Source organism: Haemaphysalis longicornis, unplaced genomic scaffold (genome assembly GCF_048455015.1).
Source record: "Haemaphysalis longicornis isolate Haplotype H1 unplaced genomic scaffold, Haemaphysalis longicornis Haplotype H1 scaffold_2, whole genome shotgun sequence".
In the NCBI taxonomy this organism is placed as follows: domain Eukaryota; kingdom Metazoa; phylum Arthropoda; class Arachnida; order Ixodida; family Ixodidae; genus Haemaphysalis; species Haemaphysalis longicornis.
In genome coordinates, this window is record NW_027526295.1 from 72,400,936 (window position 1) to 72,423,431 (window position 22,496).

The 22,496-nt window shown below is 47.0% G+C and overlaps 1 protein-coding gene across 1 annotated transcript; it reads left to right on the forward strand.

The window, feature by feature from the left end:
• Window positions 1-2,754: 2,754 nt before the first annotated feature.
• Window positions 2,755-22,235, forward strand: LOC144167187 (uncharacterized). The gene is made up of 4 exons (XM_077696536.1): window positions 2,755-2,843; window positions 11,787-11,887; window positions 15,949-16,110; window positions 21,692-22,235. Exons 1-4 carry the CDS (start codon window positions 2,792-2,794, stop codon window positions 22,100-22,102), a joined length of 726 nt encoding a protein of 241 aa, XP_077552662.1. The 5' UTR covers window positions 2,755-2,791; the 3' UTR covers window positions 22,103-22,235.
• Window positions 22,236-22,496: the final 261 nt, after the last annotated feature.

The following is a 22,496-nucleotide window of genomic DNA, read 5'->3' on the forward strand; positions in this document are numbered from 1 at the left end:
GCACGGTGTGCACGGGCGCATTCTTAACTGTTTATTGCCATCCCATTAGAATGCTTCGTCTAATCGCAATCATCACCTTTGTGTGTCATTGTCTGGAACGGTCATCCTCGACCGGCGGGGATCTGTGACACAAGAAGTAGATGTGGGGAATGGCGCAGTGTGTCATGCTCGCCTACCATTGTCGACGACGAAGGAGTGCGTGAAACGTCGCCTTGCTAGGGGCGGTCATCGGAGCCTTGTAAATACCTCCGGCCCTCTTCAACCCTGCTTCGCCTCGTCCTGCCGCCACGTTACAACGTATTTTTATGCCTCTGCCCCGCAGATTCGCTTCGCAACAAACAAAATATTGGTTCACAAGCGCAAACTGCGTCGAGTGATGGCGTCCAAAGTTGAGGTACCTTCTAGAAATGATATCCGTAATGTAAACGACTCTTCAGTACTGCCAAATACGTAGCTGGGATGGTAACCAGCATCCCTTCCGTTACTATATTGCCTCCCGTCTGCGATAGACAAGGCTAGGGGTTCCCACGCGTAGTTGCATTTCTCTTATTACTGCTGGCGCCTGCCGCTTGTAGACGTCAAGTATGGCATGGAATACTGCCAACGTGTGCGTTCAGAGTGGTTTCTCTTTCTTGTATTCCATCTACCTCGGCCGTGCTCGCACAGATGGCCGTCATGGAGGGTGTACTGGGAACAGCGAAGGACGTGTACCCAGTACTCCGGCGGCGAACGCCCCTGACGGCCCTTTTGGCGTGTTCGGGCTGCTTTTGCGTCACCGTGCCGATGGCCTTCCAGGTGGGACTTGTCCTTGTGAATTGTTGTTGCGTTACAGGGTGTCTCCAAGTGTCTCAGTGTAGCTGCCCCCGCTTGCTCAGGCTAGGGCCAAAACGAGAACCACAGAAAACACATCCTTAACATGGGCGAGTGCGAACACAAATCTACAGTAGCGCTCTACAGTGATTTACGTACAACAACAATGCGCCAACGTAATTGCAGCTACGAAGAAGTACTTGAGGCAAGTGCAGCAGCTTGAATTTTGGAAATTTCAGGCACTCTGTGCGAAAATGTCTAAGAGAAACCGGAAAATATTGGTAAAAGGCGAGGCCTCAGCCAGGAAAAAAAAATTGTTCAAGAAAGGCAAGCATAGGGGGACTGCTTCCGTCCTGAGCGCTTAGAGTTAAGCTATCCGCTTTACCAGTTGTTTCGCTTTTTTGTACTTAATCTTCCACGCTCGCGTTCGTTGACGACTGCCAAGATTGCCGCGAAGGGCAGTAGTCAATCACTGAGACAAATGTTAAGCGCACATATATACGTTACCAATTTTACACTGCCCTAATGGACAGGCCCACAATTATTTTATGAGCAGCAGTACACCTGTAGCACAACGCGTGCTTATGGCGTTTCAGATACGGCCTTCCTGCGCTACTTCAACGCAAAAATTCTAGCCTGCCCGTACGCGTGTCCTCCAGTTTCTCGAATTAGACGCCCAGCGATACGACTAATGAATGATGCAACCGCACGTTTATATAGGCAAACCCAATCTGAACCACTAAATCGTGTAGTATTATTCTTGTGAACACTGTTACATATAAAAAAAGCATTAGGAATATTTGCGGCAACGCACAAATACATAACTGATACTAGCACTGTTCTTTTACTTTGCACGGGCGCGTATTTTTTGCATTAGCCAACAAATAAACGCGTTCGAAGCAATATGTCAACCCATATATTCAGAAAGGGCTCCCGCCTGAGACACATATTTGTGGCCCAAAGGACAATCCCAACAGCGACAAACAAATTCAGAGTTCTTCTATTTTGTAAGGAAGGAAGCCAGAGAAGCTGTTGCCACGATGGGTTTTCGAGTGCCTGGTGCATCTCCCCGTACTTCTTCAACCCGATCATCGACACTCCTTCAATCCCCCCGAAACTGTTCTATGTGTGAGGACAAGTCTTTAATTACCGAAAACCCAACTGAATGCGAATAAATCTCCTCACATGGGATATTAATCACTTCACCTTCGTGCTTTTTTTCTTGAATGCGTATATTCAACGCAAGAGCATTGGAACTGGTTTGTTGGTACCCACTTACAAAGATGGTTTCCTATAAATTGTTCAGATTCAGTGGTACACTTTATATGGCTCTGGCTGTCGTCTACAGAGTCTGCTTTCACGGTATAAGTATTGCTTGTCAAAAATCGAAGTGTTTCAAAGACTTCAATACTTCGTTGCTGGAAATTCTCAGTATAGCTACGTGCCATATGTTGGAGCCTATTTGGTAAGCGGCCAGCATTAGTAAAGTTCTGTTTATACTGACAGGGCGATATTTAGTCAGGATTACTGAAGCATCTAAAATTTAACAGGACAAAACCGCGAGTGGAAGAAGCTTTTCGATTCATATCGAGTACTTTGAGCAGGAAATTACACTTAAAACGTTGAGTACTTTATTTTGTGCAGACAACTGTGCGAGTGCCAAGTTTCTTTAACAAACAAATCTGAACATGCAACCGCGAGTTCGCCCTAAGAGATACCACAAGTAAGCAATGTGCAAATCTCGTATAGCTTATCTGTACCTGCGTATCAACGTTTTTCAGCGAGATTGAACACTGCACCGATTGTAAGGCGAATTTGGATTCCACGCGTACACTGCAATCTAGCTTGCACCAGCTCAGTGTTGTCTGCTATAACTTGAGTTCTCTGCTAATAAAGCGAACGCATACACAACATGCACTCTGTTCGTACGCAGGGTGGCTACTACGTGAGTGAGCTCGTCGAGAGCGTTGTCTCCAGCGACATGACTCTCTGCATTGGATTTGCTCAGCTGATGGTCGTGGTGTACTTCTATGGTATGCGTTCCAGCGTCACCAGCCCTTTTCAGCGAAATGCAAATCTGTAGTTTGAATCTGGTTGGGACGAATTGGCGCCTTTGGGCATACCCACCGGAACCAGCATCCTTCTTGCTGCGGATTCGCATTGTCCCTGGGGATTGGTGGGGTACAATTCGAACTGGGATGGCCGACAGGAGGTCATTGCTATCATTAATGGCGAGAATGTTTCCAAAGAAGTAGGGAAAAGCAGAGTGGCGGCAATAATAACGTGGAACGAAACAGACAAGCCTCTACAAAGAATACAGGCTTTTCTGTAGGTGTTTTAGCTGAAACCGCGCGAGAGGCATCCCTATTGTGCATTCCCGTAAGGCCTATGATTGTGGCAAGAAGTACTCTGATGGGGCATACATGTAAGTCTTCCGTGCACCGCACAAATCGGCTGAAGTCGCTCGTTGAGACGCAACGCTGCTTTACTATAATGCGTAGCATTCTTTGCCGAGTACCCGCCACAGCCAGGACCGTGTAACGCCCTGCATTTCCACAAAAAGGCATATATCGCGGAAGTTCCACCTGTGATTACTATAATAGAGTAAACGAAGACAACTAGTCTCCCGAAATGTTGAAAAAATAAAGAAGAACATGCAAAAAATTACCGAAAATTGCAAAACGTATGACGCAAGGCGTTTCTGTATTTTGAAAGACTAAAAAATAACAAAAAATTACGGAAAACGGCGGACCGTGTAGCGCCTCGCATTTCTCCAATAATGCAGATTTCGCGGAACTTCCAAATGTAATCATTATAATAACGTACATGGAGATGATTGGTTGGACAATAACTTGAAAAATAAAAAAATAAGGAAATAATAAACGTATAGAAAATGGTAAAACGTATAAATCATAACATTTCCACATTATTGTACATTTCGCGAAAGTTCCACCTGTAATCGTTATAATAGCGCAAATGGAGATAATAGGTCTAACGAAATTGTGAAAAAATAAATAACAAAAATATGAAAACAATACGGACAATGAAAAACCGTATAACGACCTGCTTTTCCACAGTAATGCAGTGTTTGAAGTTCTACCTATAATTGTTGTATTAGCGTAAATGAGATAACTTGTAGAAAACAAATTTGAAGCACTAAAAATTAAAAACAATAAAAACTAACGGAAAATGGCGATTCGTGTTACGCCCTGCATTTCCAAAATAATGCGGATAGCACGAATGTTCCACTTCGAATCATTATAACAGCGTAAATATAGATAATTGGTCGGACAGGATAGAGAAGAACCAAAAAAATGACTGTAAAAACTCGCACTAAACACAAGCGGCATAAGAATGCTACGCGTTAGTAGATAATTCCCTGAATTTCTGGAGAATTTTTTTTTACTGGAAACGTGTCAATAGTCTAATTTACAAATTTTCACTCGCGCTGATCCGAAAGTGTGTGCTTTTTACCCGAAGCAGAGCGTATGCCCAGGGCAAGAGCCGATTGTATAATGCTATCGTGAAGTAACAGCTGTCACGAGACAACCACTAAGACTTCTACGCGGTAAACCTACGTTCTATTAGGGGTACCTTTACAATCGGTAATTCGTTTTCTCGTGCTAAAGCCGGGAGCAAGGTGCAGCTGTCACTGAAGTTGAATCATATGAGGTACAAATTCCGGTTTTTAGACGGAAAGCAGCATCAGCCTACCAGGCTGTATTTCATCCATTTCTTATTAAAGCCGCCTCTGAGCTAGTGAAAAGAGAGAAAAAAAAAACAGAGGCATTGCTAAGCATACTCCTCACGATGTAGTGAATGTGTGATGTGCGAACAGCAAGTATCACAGAGAATGCGGTCCTAAAGCCCATTACTGCCCTTGTAGATGCTAACACACTGGTTCACCGGCACCACAAGGGGGGCTTAGCCTAGATGTTTTCCCTGAGAGGCGCATCTTCCAAGGTGCAGTGAGCAATGCAAAGCTATCATTAACTAGCATTTGGGGCGAATTGTAATAATAAATCATCAACGCATAACCTTAGCCTTACCCACAGATGTGGTTCTCTCGTCAGCACAAAATTGTTTCTGGCGCATTGTTTCGACAATGTAGCTGTAAATGACGCAAACAAATTTTATATTTGCAGATTTCTCTAAAGCATATCAGAAGATGCCTTGTATAAACCTAAGGATCGAGCTACGCGTTATTCTTCAAAAATGTAAAACTCTCCAAATGGATCCATTCACTCCTTACTTCATGTCACCCATAAACCACAATCAGCGACAGGTATTCTAAAATGCTTCCTGTCATCTCAAACACACCTCAACGTTCTTTCATGGGTCCGCCATTTTTCGCCTTGTATTCATGGCGTTCATGATGCACATCAATGAAAATTATGGCTGTACGCTACTAATGAGCTTGCAGAAGCTTTGATGTCATCATTGCTGCCCCACCGATTACAGTAGCATCATCGATGCCGATCATAACGTAGGCGGCTCGCTCGAGCTACATCACCCTTCACTAATCACCACTAAAACGAGCGATCTCCCTTGTCGCCCATCTGCATGGAGATCATTGTCCCTGAGCCTAGACTGCCACAATTGGTGCCGACACCCGGGAATTGATGTCGCGGACTACGAGCAGCAGGACCGGTACCTGATTACGAAGACTCCTGCTCCAGTGGACCAGACTCTAGGGACGTACAATGACCTCTGTTGGAAGGAAGCAACGGCGGCGGAGCACACTGCTTGAGAAGCTTGAAGGCATCGCACGGAACGTCGAAGAGGGCCTTCGGAATGGAAATCATACCACGCAAATGGATATGTCCATTTCTCATGAACGGACCGAGTTTCTATTCCGACAGATCCAGAAGCTAGACAAGAAAATTTTTGTGGGCACCTGCGATGACCTCGTCCCAGCGGCAACATCGAACGAGGCGACGTTCAATGACCGAGTTGTGTAAGGTATGGCAGAGCTTCATTTTCGGTCGCGCGAACCTCCGAGCGGTGATGCTTGCATTATACCTTATGACGCAAGCCCACCGCCTTCCCGGACCGTGGCAACGTGAACGAAACTATCAGTCCTCGAGTTAACTAACTTTGATGGAAACCGATGATGCTGGCTTCAATTTTGGAATCAGTTTGAGACTACTATAAACATTAACCCCGAACTTCTACCTGCAGAGAAATTCCGATATTCAGCCAAACTTTTAACTGGAAAAGCCGCTTCCGCAATATCTGGAATGGCTCCGACAGAGCACTGTTACAAGGACGTGACAGCACTACTGAAGAAGAGGTTCAGAGGCCAGCCGCTGCTTCTGCGGGATCATTTGCAAGCCCTGATTGAATTGAAACCGGCTGCTTTATCCTCCGACGTAGATGGATTGCGAAACCTCTATGACCACGTTCAAGTCCATTGCAGAAGCCTAAAAGCCCTCGGAACGAGCCCCACTACATACTGCTCCATGCTTACAGAGATTCTGCTCCGGACGCTATCTCCACATCTGGTGCTTAGATATCATCAGTGGTCAAAGACGGCCATGACAACCACCATGAATAAAGATCCTTCGCAACATATTGACGTCCACGAGAATATCTTTTAGCAGCTCATGACTGCTTGGGGGCAAGAGCCTGAATGCTGTGAGGAAATGACACCGACTAAGTCGAACTACGAGTTCGGTCTACGAGTTCAGCTGCATACATGTCCCCAACTGTCATCCGTAGCATCCCTGCACAGTACTACATATGGGACGAGAAAATGCCTGTTTTGTTCAGAGAAGCACAACCCAGTGTCTTGCTTCTCTGAATCCATAACTTTACAATAGAAGAAGGCGCGTCTCACTCGGAGGGAACGCTGCTTTCGTTGTTTGACGCAAGGGCACCTTCCTAGGCAATGCAGGAGAAAAGTCACCGGCCAGTAGTGTTCGTGGCGACATGCTTCTTCGATGTGTAACGAAGACCAAAGGACGAACGAAAACCAGGGCGTCGCCATAACTCCAACGCAGCTGTTGAACAGACACAGGAGGTCTGTTGTGCTCCTACAAACGCTAACCGCCAACGTGTCAGGACCGACAAGAGAGTTAAACGGCAGAATTTTTCTCGATAGAGGCAGTCCGCGGAGCTTTATCGCAACGGACGTCTTCAAAAAGCTGGGTTGCGAGTTGGTCGGAAAAGAAACCCTCACTGTAGGAGTATTTGGAGGAAAAGAAATCAGAGAAACTTTCAATAGAGTACGACTACACTTGCATAGCTTGACAACCAAATCTACTGTAGTAACAATAGAATAGCTTGAGGTGAAATCGACTTGCAACCAGTTAATTCAGTTTCCAGATGAAACTGGGATCGCAGCTTTGCGAGAACATTTCATCGACACTACAAGTCTCGAGCGTGAGAATGCTGGCTACAGTGCCAACGCTGTCCTAATTGTATGGGATGCTGTGACTGGCAATATTCAATATTTAGTACCCAGACTAACAGCAGTCGTGACTCTACATGGATGGACAGTGCAAGGAAAAGGACACGAACTTTCAAGTAGAGTTCATTGCTCAAAGGTCGTAGCACTCTACACATGCACCAAACAGGCTGAATTGATACAATCTCTTGAGCAAGGTTTGGTGAAGAAAAGTATTCAAAACGAGGACAAAGCTCCGAATCATCAAGATGACTCCGTTATGTGCGAACTTGATGGGCTCATCTCAAACCAGGATGGCCGACACGCCGTTACCGTTCCCTGGAAAACGAATGCAAACCTTCCCGACAACCTACCAGTTTCCGAGAAGCCGCTCCACCTGATCCTACAAGTGGATTTACTTCGAAGAGACATAAAACATTATCTAGAAGGCTTACAATTAGTTTACAGGAAATTTGGTCGTGGCGAGGAAGAGGGTACTCACATGAGCCCCTCCCGCAAAGCAGGAACCGTCAAAGGGCATCGGACGAGCTGAAAACACGACCAATTGTGGTCGGCAACGGCGATACGAATCCACGCGCGTTTTGGACTACAGCTCGCAACGGAAGGCTAAGAAATCAAACTTAGCTCGTAAAGCAATCGGTGGATTTCAGTATGGACAGATGTTAAACCGGAAAGTGCAGCACCTCTGCCTACGGGAAATGGACAGATTGGTCTTCTAAGTGGCCGGAGAAGATGCACAAACTTCGGTATCATCATTGCTGCTCCACTGATTACAGTATCACCATCGATGCCGATCATCACGTAGGCGGCTCACTCGAGCTACTTCATCTTTTACATAATCGTCATTAAAGCTAGCGATCTCCATGGTCGCCCATCTCTGCATAAAAGTCATTGTTCGTGAGTCTAGATTCCAACAGAGTTAGTGTACTCTAGTGTTTGAAATTTGCCAGGGCAGAGTAGTCTCAATTTAATAATCAATGACGTCATTCACTAGTGCGAAATTTTTAAGGTCTATGTGTCTATCACAAACCAGGAGCAACGCCTTTTGTGCAATCGCATGGCTGGTAGTCACACGAGAGCACATGTAATCAGGTATGAATATTCTAGGGTGCCAATAATTCCGCAACCTGCGATGGTGTCAACAAAGTTGAAGATTTTATGCTGATGGAATAAGCTTCACAATGGGGCCCCGACGGCAAGCGCAAGTTTCAGGGTTACGCCGTTCAGTTTCAGGGTTTCAGGGTTTCAGGTTACGCCGAAAGCGCCCAATGTGGCGCTTTTGGCTCCAACGGCATGCATGCGTGGAGCTTGTCCACTCTGCCACGTCCGGTTTGGACGAGCCCAAGCAAGCGCGGGAGTCGCAAGCGACACACGCGCCACCGCGGCGCGCCGATGTATTGCGGGAAAGCCTGCCGCATGCCTAAGGCACGGTGTAAGAATATTCTTACACCGTGCCGAAGGAGAGCGAAAAATCCCGCGCAGGAGAGTTCGATAATATCCATTGTGAGCAAAATCGCGTTCGATATAAAAAGTTTTAAATGCTTGTAATTTTTACCAGAATTATACAAAGGTTCGATATAGGCAATAATTCGATATATCCGTGGTCGATATAAGCGGACTTTACTGTAAATGAAGTAGCAGTGTCGTACCGTTGTGTCGCCAGAAATCTTCGTTGGTCAACCACCTTCGCAGAGTGGAATGGCGGAGGAATATTTTTCTATTGGGACATTTGAGATGTGTAATCTGCATATTCTGTTATATGCAATCAGTTTTAATCTGTGCTTCGGTGCATTTTCTCCTTTTCCTTCGTTTTTGTATGAATTGTGTAAAAACGTTTTGGACTCCACATCGACTACCTAAAGGAGCCGTGAAGAGAAAACGCAACTTTGGTTCATTCAAAAGATTGCCTCGTTAGAATCATACTGACACCACTTTTAACGTAAACTTCGCTCAAATACGCTACATAATTAGGAAAAAAGGGAATGGCCATGTGACCCACTGGCTCATCCCCCGCAACACAACCTATGATGTCATGCGAGGCAGCTCTGCGATTGGGGGAGGGCGCAATAGCAAACGCAAACTAAGCAAAGCTTGCCGAACGAGGTATTTGCGCATAAATTTAGGGAACATTCTTTTTAAAGCCCTAAGAATGGTGGGGCAGACAGTGGAAGTTACGAAAGCACACGTAAACATAGAAGTACCGATGCGTATGCTGCTGTTGGTACTGCGCGTATTATGCGTGGTTTAGCTGCACAGGACTGCGGGGCTTTGGGGTTGTTTCAGACGACACTGGCCGATTGACGCAAGCGACGATGTCTTACGTGACCGTATTTGTCGAGCGAGCACCATGTTTCACGAAACGATTGTCTTTATGAACAAAACAAGCCAGGTACAAATCCGTTCACACACAAACCAAAGGCAGAAAACGGCTTGCCGCGGTGTGGTGGCGCCATCTAGGTTCCCTAACGATAAAAAAGGCCCTGTGATGTCATTGCAGACACGAAAACGCGCGATTTAGCGAGAAAATCAAAATTTTAACTTATAATAAATAATTCATCAGTGAATAAAGCATCGTTTACATTCGTACAAGCGCTGGGGGCACAATAAAACACGAAATCTTTGGAATAACACAAACTTGTGTTTGGTCTTCATGCATCGCATCCTGTATTTTTACAAATGCCAAACGCATCAGCCCAGACTGGCCAACCAAACCCTCTCCTTCTACTCCGGCCACTCTTCTCCAATCTGTAGCCTTCCCAGCGCTTTAGTCACGTGACCAGTTCATCTCGGGGTGACGCATGGTAGAAAGCGGCAACGTTGGCAAAACGTGCTCCGCCGCGTCTCTGAGTTTTCTAACGCTGCTGCGAGCGCCATTGTTTTGGAAATCTCGAAAAACTGTTGCCTTGGCAACCAGGCACAGCCGCTCTCGAATTCAGTTATGGTTGGGTGGTTGCCCACCTTACGACAGGTGGGCACGGCAGGTGTACCACTCACTCCCATTGGGAAGCGCGCGATGGGATTTTCATTGTAAAATACAGGAGGCGATGTTTCATGTTGACATCTCTAATGATTACTAAACATCGTCAACCAACACATTCCGTACTAAGATTTGGAGGTCGCAAATTGCCTCAGCAAAAAAATCCACGATCAGTGCGGCCATCAACACCACCGCGATTTCGTTCGTGCTGGCTCGGCATTCTTTTTTCGTAGATAAGCCGGCCTTCTTATGCTTACCACGACTGACTACCGCCTAGCAAAGTCGCCGCTACTTCATGTGCTTTATTTAATATCTCGATTATTCCGTGAAAGTCCGCGATAAAATTGGTATCACTGTTATCGGGACAATGCAGTCTGTTTAGTGAATAAAACATGTATTTCGTCTTCCCAGCGTTTAAAAGCGTTTGCCCCCCCCCCCCCCCCCCCAAAAAAAAAAAAAAAAAAGATCCTGGCTACGCGCCTGTGCCTTTATCCTCTTTCTTGCTGCTGGGCAATTTTAAAGACGATAGTCTTTCTTGGGCTACTTAAACCCAGAAATTTTGGTCTGTCTGTATGTCTGTCTGTCTGTCTGTGACTCGATTCAGCCACCCGGTCAAAGTGAAACAGAAACTGTGAAATAGTCTTATATACTTACAACCAAATGTAAACGTCTGAGACCCGTTTATAGGTTCGTAATTGTCAACTTTGTTGAACAAGAACGACACATTACGCAAATATAAGACAGGAAATTAGTACACAAGGGATATTTACAATGTTCCTTTATTAAAAATCATTAATGCTTAATTTTTCGATAGAAAATGATATTCTACATCTACTGCAGAAAACCGGCGCCTCCTGGCGGCACATGAAAAATCACGCGGTAACAGTAACGAAAGGTTCCACTAGCTAGGTTCCACGTTCTGCTTGGAACGCACGTGGAGCACGGCCACGCGGTTCTATAAACCTTGTAGTCGGCCGCTTTCATTCACGTGCGTCTCCGCCTTACTGCAGCGCTGGCATCGAGGAACCCGGCCTGTAGCAGTGGAACACGGTAAATTCAAATCGTATTGCGCAAAACCTTAGTGTGTTTACCTTGGGATGAGGGAACAGGAACAGCATGAGAGGTGAGCGGGAAAGCGAAGGGGGGCATTTCCTTGGCAAATGTCTACAAACACTATCCTCTTTTGACGACATTTGCAAAGAAAGGAGCAGATACGCGGCCACTTTTTTTTCTCTCAATATCTTCCACAGTGTAGAAGAAGTTTTCTGTGACGGTCCATCCAGATCCGTCGCTTCTGAAACTGCTAAGTTGTTTCGCTTCCTGAATTTCGGCGCAAAACAAGAATGAAACATTTCAGTTTTCCCTGTGTTCGTTGTTTCAAGCCAAATGACGACTGAAAAAATGGCCAAAGGCCTGATGCTTCTTTCTCCTGCCTGCGTCACTTAGAAGGCAAGGGCGGAAGATGTGTTGCACCTCCTTAACTACCAGGCGTCAGAAGGCACGCGGATCGCGTGCGAAGCAAATGTGTTTCTGTAGATGTTCAGAAAAAACCGAATAGGTGCGTTCAGTTTACCTCGTTTTCTACTGCAGGCATGGATAAACTTCTCGGGGACATCAAGTTCATGTTCGACAAGCCTCCAGTGCGCTACCTACCCTTCTGCTTGCGGTACACCTGCCCCGTCGGCTTGGTTGTGAGAATGGTTTTTTACAGTTGCCTTTACTTGGAAGCAGATCTTGAATGGACACAGTAGGGTAGCCCAGCCTTACCGAGTGCGCAATTTCGAAGGAAGGGAGATATGGTAACCCATGTAAAATATCTCTGAGTACCTAAAGTCTGCGTACCAACTTTGAAGGCGAAAGCCTGCCGTACTATTTTCACGGGTACCTTTATACACACGTCAACACCTTCTCACAGCAGCCACGACCTTGTTATGATCTTTTCCCTCTAAATTGTCTGAATCTATCTTCATCCACCTTAAATCATCTTAATCCAAATTTTTCCACCTTATCTCTTTTTTGTTCACCTTATTACATCTAAGCAATAGTAATGCACCCTAATCCATCTTAATCCACTACAATTCCAACTATTTCTATTATTCATTTATTCGCATTAATTTTTAGTCCATCTCGGTTCAGTATAATGCTCCTTGAATATATCTTAATCTACCTTAATCCCCGTCGATTAACCTTACTACTCATTACTATCAATCACATTATTCCATCCCCATTTTCGCACAGTAGCGTCATGCGTTCAGTTGTGTAGTAGTTCCAATAACACAGGAGTCTCTTCCGTGTTCCGCAACCACACAACTCCGCTAGTAGCCCTTTCATTCAGAGCAGGTAATCGTGTATACTTCCACGGTGATGATTCTGACAAGTATGCAATAACTCAATAACTGGTATGATAGCACACCCGGGCTTTGCATGGCAGTACCGCTAGTGAAACCCTTCGGACCTTTGCTCTAATAACTGTCAAACACGAACAGAAAGCTTCGATGCATTCGTGTTGCCTTGGGTGATGCGTGAAAAGCTAAGAATAGAAGAGAAACAAAAGGGCGCAGAAAAAAATAATGTAAGAACTCGATTTCTTTCAGTGATAATCGACCGACGGTGTACTGATGCACTTGTTTCCCGCTTTATAAATGAAATACGCCTCAACAATATTTCTTTCTGGCTTATCTCTGACACTTGTTAAAAACGTCGCCTGTCCGAAGAGCCAAGTGCAGTTAGCGCCTTGCAGAGTGCACCTTTTGCAGTGCTCAGCCATGTGGCAACCAGCGTTGTTCTTTACTGCTCAACAGTGCTCACGCGCTCTGTCGTTGAAACATCTGCCTGTTTGATCAATATAAGAGTTGTTACAACTCTAGGGAATCTCACAGACAACTCATGACGGAACGCTCGCTGAAGCGCGGCTCCCCTAGACATTGGCGCCAGATTTCCCTCTAGTATATATTAGTACGAAACTCTATGGGGGAAAGTGTCTGCAAGAGGCGCCATGCTACAGGTTGGTACGTATTGTGTGCCTTGTAAACGGGTGGATATTTACCCGTTCTAATCAGTAATGGTAAATATTTCCCTGTACGGGGCCACTAAGTCCCTTCCCACCCCAACAGACGAGAATTTTAGCTTTAGAGGAAGCCATCACCATGGCAATTGTAGCCTCCTTTGCAGCTTCAAAAACCTCTGGAATATGTGGGCATTTTGAAATAAAGTGCGGAAACTTCGTCCCGTCCCTAGTTTGCGCCTTTTATTTTACCGTGTCAAGACCAACTAGCTCCTCATTTAGCTATCTGATGATGCGAAACTGCCCACACTGCCTTCTGTACCATCACTGTGGGAACCAGACTCAAACTTTGAATAGTTGTAACACGATTTACAATCCGCTGAAGGGAGACGACCGAGTCTCAGTAATTCTGAAACTCTTGGCATGGCTTAGCGATGGGGAGTGGCAATGATAATCTTTGTAATGTTATCCCCAGCAGCCTCTGCTGACGTTACCAAAACTGCCGAAATAAGAGTTTTGATGAGCAGCCTTATAACTTCACAATACAAACATTGTCAAATTTTACACAGAATGTCAAGACACCCCAACTCCAACCCAACCCAGAAGCATCTTAGCCCTAAGAACGCCATTCAAATTGAAAACATTTCTGAACTCTATCGAGGAACATTGGCGAATCCTTGGAACACAGCAATAAACGGTCTAAATTCGCCGTAGTACAAATAGGCGCGTTGTTCTGTAAAAAAAAAAAAAAAACAATCAGGGAAGCTTGAACTGCCGCGCAAGACCTTAATGCCGAAGCTGTTGCAGGTGAGAATTGGCGGACACATAGTTAAGTTTTGGTATCATTGTTTATTAGATGCGACGCATCTCTTGCTCTCGGGCATGTCCCTCCATCGGCGTTGTTGTTGTCGTCGCGGCGTCCGCACGCTCACTGCACATGTGCAACTCTCTCCCGTTCTTCTCTCCGACAGCTGCATGCAACACTCTCACTCCGTCTCATTAGCATCGCTACGATCCCGTCTGCTCCGGCGCCGGAAGCGCGCGCATGCGCGACTCTCCTCCGCTGTCTCCTCTCCTTCAGGCGCTGTGAATATAAAGCGGGTAGCGCGCCGCAGCGGTTCAGTCAAGCGCTCGCTCTCCCTCGAAAAATGGCAACCAGTCTCTCTCTCAATAAAAGAAAGAAAATTACGCCCATCTTCCCGCGTATGAGAACACCTGCATGTGATGGAATGCATCCTACGCGTTCACAACACGTTTCACCCGATTTAGAGGGTCAACCCAATGTAAACGCCAATTGAACCCCCCTATGCGTCGCATCACATCAGGGTTCCCTCGAGAGACGATGGGCGTAATTTTTACATAGTTGCGTTGCTAGTAATTGTCGTCATACGCATCGAAAACGTCTTCTTCCCCGCGGCGAGTGCTGGATTGCAAAATCCTCCTCAGCATTGCAGACTTCCACCAGCTTTTTGCCATCGACTTGAGGCTGAGGTGGCGGGACCTGCAAGTTGTCGTGCGAAGAGTGGGCGCACTTGTAGCCCTGTCTCCAATCATCCATAATGGGTTTTAGAGAATGCGGCGGCAGCAGTGAGCTCTCCGAAGGAGGGTGTCTTTCAGCTTTAGCATTAGCGCTGGAGTTGTTTTTCCATGCGTGGTGGCGCTTGACGACAGCGCTGGAGTTTAACCCGAAAGTGTTTTATTCCCGGATACGCAAACATTTGAGTGACGTCATATCCGTCACAGAAGTGACGCCAGTACAACGAAGCAAGCGGCCTGTAAAGGGTGCACCTCTGCACACGGGGTTTTCTTGCGGAGAAGCAACCTTTAGAACCAAGGAGTGCTTTATACTCAGCGTTGGTCGTTTTCTGGTCTTATATTTTAAAACGATAGGGTTTTATGCCGGGATACACCAAGATTTCGCTGACGTCTTATCCGTCGCGGAAATGACGCCAGTACACCTTTGCCGAAGCGACCCACCAGCAGGACGTCGCTCGCCAAGCACACCCACAAGACAGCCGCTGACCCGCAAATCATGCTGGCGGGTCGGCGGCTATCCTGTGGGTGGAAGGTCGGAAATCGTGTCTTCTTTCACGTTTCCGAGTAGACGTGGCAGTGATTGCTGTGAAGCTAATTAATTACTATGGATGCAACAACTTATCTTCCATTATTTTTTATTCTAAGAGGATCCCGTGCCAACCTTCAAATAAAATGTGCGCTAAAATATCCGAAGCAGACGGAAGGAAAATATCAATAACCTTTCCGATTGCGTACGATCGGGTAGGGGTTAGCATTTGTGGCATTGGCGGCTCCTTTGCCCAAAATACTATCCATAACTTTTGCTTGTTACTTTCACACACGATCAGGGCATTGGCAGGTCTTGCTGCTACCCTCAGGAGAAGCAGCTTCCATGCGTTTCGCTCTACAAAGGATTCACTAAGGAATTCTCGATTAGCACCCAACGCAGGAGTTCCCCAGGCTCACTTTACCAAAATTAAATTTAAAGCATCAGTTGCAACCAAACAAACTTACCATCAAGGGCAACACCTCCAAAAAGCGATGTTTTGGACCAGTCGCCGCCTTTATTGCGCGAACACAGTGCCGGAGTCAATCTCTGTTTACGAATATGTCTGTTGCGTTATGCGAAAGCCGCCTCGAAAGATATATTACGCCTGGATGTGTCAGATACGTCGTGGCAAATTCGCGTATGCTATTGCCTTTACCGGATGTCGATCTGCGCATGCGTGGCAGGTGATAGGACTGTACTCTCACGCCGTGGGACATATGGCAACGCCGAGCACGAGTCTGCAGAAGTTTCCCGAGTGGATCACCATGTTCCAGGTGTGCATCTTCGCCGTCGCGGTGGTGCTCATCGGCGCCTTCGTAGCCAGCGAACTCGGGAAACACAAAAACGTGAGTAGCCACAATTTTGTGACTCTTAAATAGTTGCCTGCCCTCTTAGTTTTTGCCTTCTCTAGAACCAAAAATGGAGAGCGCTGGTTCGTTGATTGATTTCGTTCGTTGATCGACGCACCGACGCAACGCAGGCGATGATGCGCGCCGCAGTGGTGGGCTCCGGATTCATTTTGACCACGTGCGCCGAAATCTCGTACACACGGGCATTTTTGCGTTTCGCTTCCATCAGAAAAGCGGCCACCGTGGCTGTTAATCGAACCCGCAACCTCGTGCTCAGCAGCGCAACGCCTTAGCCACTGAGCCACCGCGGCGGGTGCAGTAGTTTGTGATCACGAGTAGTACACAAAGCGATGACCAGCTTGAGCGTGCCACCGGGGGAATAAGCTGGCTGAATTTTATTAAAAGCACCCTGCAACACTTTTTTCAACTTCTTTATTGAAATCTTAAGTGCTTGCAGAACGTAGTCACCCGACACACCCAGTACTTAGATTATGGGGTCGCAAAGTACCTCAGCCAAAAATTGCTGCTTTGTGCCAATCAGATAACTTGTAAACTCGTTCGAAAGATTATTCTCTCTTTCCCGGGGTTCACGTTCTTCGACGGCTAGAATTACGTCACTAAGGCCATGCAGCGGCTGCTGGCCGGTTTTCCTTGTTCGAAATGAAAGCTTTTCGATAGCAACTTAAAAAAAAGTCACAAAAACAAAACAGAATGGGAAGGCGTATCTGGTGCCGCGAGCAAATCACGCAGTGCCGCTCCGTGCTGGCGATAACTATAGCTTTCGCAGTTGTTCCAGACACGAAGGGAAAAATGAAAGCGCTTATCGAAAATGTTGCAGGGTCCCTTTAATGTCGGAGCTGTTAAAGGTCGTGCGTCACGATTAGGTAGGAGTGGGCTCATAGACTCGCTGGCGGCTTCGCGAAATCCGCTTACCATAGACGATTCCCTTGCGCGAACAGTAGAATTTGCGCGGCTATGGCACCGTCGTTCTCGGTGAGCGTCCGCTGACGTTCGAAACGATAAAAGTAAACCACCACACCGCTGTTACAACTGATCTCAAACAGGTTGGAATTAGGTTACCTATTTCGTAGCGTAAGCTACACTGGCCGAGGCTAAGCAGTTTCGCGTGGGCCGGGAAGGGCCGTACTGCGCACGCGCGAAGAGCATGAGATTGGATTGGATCAGCTTGGATTGGATTGAATTTGAGTGTGATTGGATTGGATTGGATTAAATTGAATTGTATTGGAAATCCAATCCCATTGTAGTACGGTTGTGTAAAGAATTGGGTCTCCAGATTCGCCAGTCTGCGCATTCGAGAGGAGTGATGTCATAGCCGCGGCAGACGCACTGGGGCTGGTGCGTGCCCAGCTGTCGGCTCCGTTGCGCAGTAGCCAAGTCTGTCACTGCGCCGGAGCCGCTTGATAGCCGTTTCGCGTGGCTCCTGGAGAGCCGTGTTGCTCATTCGCAAGGAGAAGTGACTGGACTGGAGGGAACTGGATTGGATTGGATTGGAAATCGTTTTAGCAGCAGTAAGCACGATAATCAGCTACTCCTAGATAACCAGGAAACCTAAGAATAACCAGCTGAACCTTAGCTCACGCTACGTATATCCTGGCATAGACGAGCTAAGCCACTGCTAATTTTTTATGGAGGATATCTGGGGCACAGTACGGGGTGTCACCATCTGTGGTTGCACGTGAGTGTGAAAGGACAGGATTTGTGTGTATTTGCGCGAAATGGTAGGCGACGTGAAGTCACATACTGTGAAAGGGGCGGCAAGATGCTGCTATCGTTTTTTGACGCATTTTTGTTGTGAAGTAATCGGATGGGCGGCCGTTTTGTTCTATACATTGGAAACCTATCTGTGGGGTTTTTCGTTTTAGGGGCTTTTTTTTAAACCAGCAAGTAAAAATGGGGTTATATCTCTCAAACTGATAACTTTGGAGAATTGGTGTTTTTGCAAAGCTATACTGAAATTCGGGTTAAATCTGCAGATTTTCGATGTAGCACACTGAGTTTATATTATAGTGGGGTACTATGAGCCTCCTAACTCTAACGCGTCAAAATTGGTGTTAGTTTCAATCTGGGAATCATGAGGACATCAAGGTTTTGTAGCAGATACTGCCGAAAATGTTATCTTTTTTTAAATAAATCAGTAATGATGACACTAAAGAGCATATGTTTGATTCCCAAAAAGCTGGTCATTGACTTTTTACACATCATTGTCTACATGCATTATCACTTGCATGCGCAACATGTCGGTCTGCATTCGAGACCTGTCCGTTAGGTATCTCAGGTGTGAAGAAGTTCATTCGACATCACAGCATCCGTTAAGTAGGCACGACAATGTCGATGCAGCATTTTCCCGCTTGGGGTGGCGAGCGGCAAAGTCATGCCAATACTCAATGAGTTCGAAAGCTCTATCTGTGGGGCTTGCTTCCAGCATGTGCTGGTTGAGAACGGCGGACCGTCCGCCCACGGTTGTGCAGATCGCTGCTTTGAAAAGGTCCATTCGGGGATACATCGCGTCGAACCCGATTCTCCTGAATCATGTTCCAAGTGTAAAAATCGGGTGCAATTGGGTTGTACAGTTAAAACTGGATGTAATGAACTTCTATGTAACGAATTCCTGGATTTAACGAAGTTTTTTAATTCCCCATTTCCACCAGCACAGAAGTCCATGTCTTTGCGACCTTTAGTTACAAAGGCGTTGCGGCGGTTAACCTTGATTAACCAACTCGCTATGCTGAACAGTCATTGCTTTCTGAACGTTTACTAAAAAATAGACTGGCGAAACGAACAAACTTACCGAATACTAGCACTACTTTAACGAGCCAGCAGCTACAAAAACGTCTAGAATCGCCGAAATCCAAATGAGCCATGATGATGGTAATGAACCGACATCCGGTTCATTACCATCCGGTGGCTGACGCAGCACCGGCTTGAGGTTTCGCTTGTGTAGCGTGACACCACGTCGCAAGGGCAGCTACATTTTACTTTTTTTAGCCCGCGCCGCAAACGACCGTGCTTTCCAACGCCTGAGTGCGGTGTTGATTTGACACTTAGGTTTTGAGGTGCTAAGGCTGCCTGTCGGCTTCTAGTCGCGTGTCTCCGCTGCTATCTGTGGTGTTGGTTCGTCTGTGGTGAGTTCTGCTGCCAGAAAACGAAACCTCATCTCTTTTCAAGACAAGCAATTGAATGAGTTCGCTGCCCGGTACTGTGTCCCAGCTATAGCACCCTCTCAACAATTCTGAGCACGTAAGTGAGCGTCAAGTTCGGAAAAAGGCGCCCTTTTCAACACAATTTGGGTTCTTGAAACTCGTTTGGAACCGAAAAGTTTCGAAAGGCAAAAGTGATAATTACGTTACGCTTGTGAATACAGGGGTAAGTGACTTTGCCGCTTTGGAGCGCCGTGTAGTGCCTAAGCTTGTGCGAAAGCTACAGGGGCAAATCACGCAGTTATCTACTGTGCAATAAGTCCTTCAACGGTGAGTTCACTTTCACTGATGTCTAGCATTCTGGTTTCGTTTCTGCTTCTTTCACGGGAGCCTTAACTCAAAGCATGCATGTAAACCGTGAATGTAACGAAAATTTTCGAGATTTTGTCAAATTCGTTATATCCGGGTTTAACTGTACACAAAAAATAACAACCCTACCTATTTGCCGGAGTGCGGCTTTATTCCCTGTCCGGCATATTCTGTGATGCTTCGCACCGGCCTCTTGCGGCCGTGCACCGGATTCCTGTGTGGAGCGCTGCAATCAGAAAGGACGTAGCGCTGTTCTGCAACAACACGCAACAAAGGAAAATGTCGCTGCTAAAAGCGAGCAGCCTGGCAGTGAGCATAAAGTCTCTAGTGTATGTAAAACGGCATAAATTCAACATGCCGATTTGAAAATCTCCCGTGACGTTGTCTTCGTACTGCAGGTGGCGCAGACCCACTCCGTATGGCGATTATGTGACATTCTTACATTATTCTACTTGCATCAATCCTGCACTACAAACAAAGCAATAATATTTTGAGGGCACAGCCCTTTGGCGGCCGTCTATGGGCTGAGCCGCGCTGTCGGCGTAACCGAGCGAACGATGGCAAGAACGACAAGTGAAAGAAAAAGCGAACGATGAAAGAAAGCAACGGAGAAGACGGTCGCGAAATTGCCAGGGCAGGGTGGTTCGCCGTGGCGGCGCGAGCCAGCGCTCTCCGAAAGTGTGCGGTGTGGGAGCGGAGGGGGCAGTGTGCTGTGCCCGCACGAGGCGCCCGATGGCGCGACGCTTGGCGTTTGCTTAAGCCTTCGCTTAAGACGCAGTTCGTGGTCTATTACTGAGACGCACTTCGGGCCGCCGACGTAGAGGCTCATCATCACTGCCGTCGGGGGAACCTATTGATGAGTGAGCGCTGACTCAGCGCACTGCTGCTGCGCCCAGGTATCGCATTAGGGAGTATCGTAATCGCCAGCCAATGTTTTAGATGCGACTGCATCTCATTCCCTCCCCTTGTCCCTCCATACGGCGTTATGGTCCGTCCACACCCCTCCCCCTACACTATAAAAAAAATAATAGTTAGTGGTGCCCGGTTTCGATCCCACGACCCCGTGGGCGGAACGCGAGGTACATGGTGCTCTTCCCACTGCGCCACAAAACCGAGAGAGCATCAAATGCTACGAACGCGCCTTATATCCTTGACTCATTCAAACTACGTCAAGGTGCTACTGATACAACGCATGATGGGGCAATGATTAACACTTGCAATAAAAGAAAAGAAGCTCCCATTTACAGCAACAATGATGGAGTAAAGGTCGTTGCGACAGCGAAGCCCCAAGCATACCACTTAAAGAGATTGACCAAGATTGGCCAATAAAACATAATAATAATCATAAAACATAATAATCATACGTGTTCCCGACACGTTTCGCGCGATTTCAGAATCAATCCAACGGAAACACCAAGTGAACCCCACGATGCGTCGCATCTACACAGGGTTCCCCTCGCGGGGAGGTGGGCGCAATTTTGTAATCACAGTCATCAACTTCGCGGTATCCAGCACGAGGCGATGCAGTGGTGTGCGGCCGCTCATGTTGCGTCTACAGAACGAACACAAAGTAGCTTACGAGCATTAACGTGGAAAACTGGGCGTGTGGTTACATAATCGAAGCAAAACAGCGCAAAAAACAAGGACAGAGAGGCGAAGGCAAGGACTGCGCAGTCCTTGTCGTCCTCGTTCTGTCCTAGCTTTTTTTTGCGCCGCTTTCCTTCGAACTTAGGGGCGATTGAACAGGAAAGACATTCTGTGTCGGAAACAACGCCATGAATATTCAAACTTACGAATAAGTTTAATGTCTCTGGAGCTGCGTAATGTTTTTCGCGATGGACCAACCCACCCGCAAATTAAAGCCGAATCAGCGGGCATAACATTCAAGATGGACACTGACACTTAACCGCGTCGCGTATATAAGAGCAGTCCACTTGTATACGTATAAACGTTTGTACGTTGCCTTCGCAGTTAATATTCCAAACGTTCACGGGTCAAGTTATGCAAGATTACAGCTGCACAGTTTCATCCCACTGCTTTCACATTTGCAGGACCTTTACGGTGCGATGGAGCCCGAGCCGACGTACGGTCCGCGGGACCCCGCGGAGTTCATGCGCTATCAGATCACTCAGGCCGACAGGAACGCGCTGCCGTCCTTCCTGCCATCGGAACGCCGCCGCGAAGTGCTCGAAATGGCCGCACTTGCGCTCCCTTCAAACGCCGATGCGGAGACTCCGGGGTCCGCGACAGGAGGCCGCCCATCCCCAGCCACGCCAGACAAGCCCAAAATCGTGTCCGCCACATCGACGAGCTTCGCTGAGGGCAGCGCGGGCTCAACCCCGGGACGTCACGTTAGCGACGGGAAAAGCCCGGTGTCTTCTACGAAAAGCCAAACCACCCCCAAAGAACTCACGAAGAACAAAAGCCCGACGCGTCGAGTCGGCAAGCGGAGACACCAGTGATGACATTCGCGTTAACCCCAGCGTATACTTGTTATTTTTGTGAAACGACGTTTTTTGCCCCTTTTCGGTGTCTAAAGCTGTGCACCCGACTTTTATCGAGTTATTAATTATTCTAACGGCAATTGGAATCGGTCTTGTGCGCGTTGTTATGACGCTCGTGCGCTAATAAGCTTATGGTGGATGGTTAAAGTGCGTTTTGTGAGTCTTAATGTGACGGTCTATTCGCACGGAACGGGCCCGCGACGATTGGAAAAATTATCATCGTTTTTGGTGTAGCAGTTTCAGACACACCTTCTGCAGTTTCGCCAAGTTAAAGGGGCCATGAAAATAAAATGCAAGTTTAATTCATTCAAAAGATGGCCTTGTTAGAATCATGCTGACACCACTTTTAACG

What these genes read in the sequence shown, in the direction of transcription:
- LOC144167187 (XM_077696536.1), top strand. Translation starts at nt 2,792, where the DNA reads ATGACTCTCTGCATTGGATTTGCTCAGCTGATGGTCGTGGTGTACTTC. An exon ending in GGTCGTGGTGTACTTCTATG is followed by an intron (nt 2,844 to 11,786) that starts GTATGCGTTCCA and finishes TTTCTACTGCAG; the next exon opens with GCATGGATAAACTTCTCGGG. An exon ending in CCTGCCCCGTCGGCTTGGTT is followed by an intron (nt 11,888 to 15,948) that starts GTGAGAATGGTT and finishes CATGCGTGGCAG; the next exon opens with GTGATAGGACTGTACTCTCA.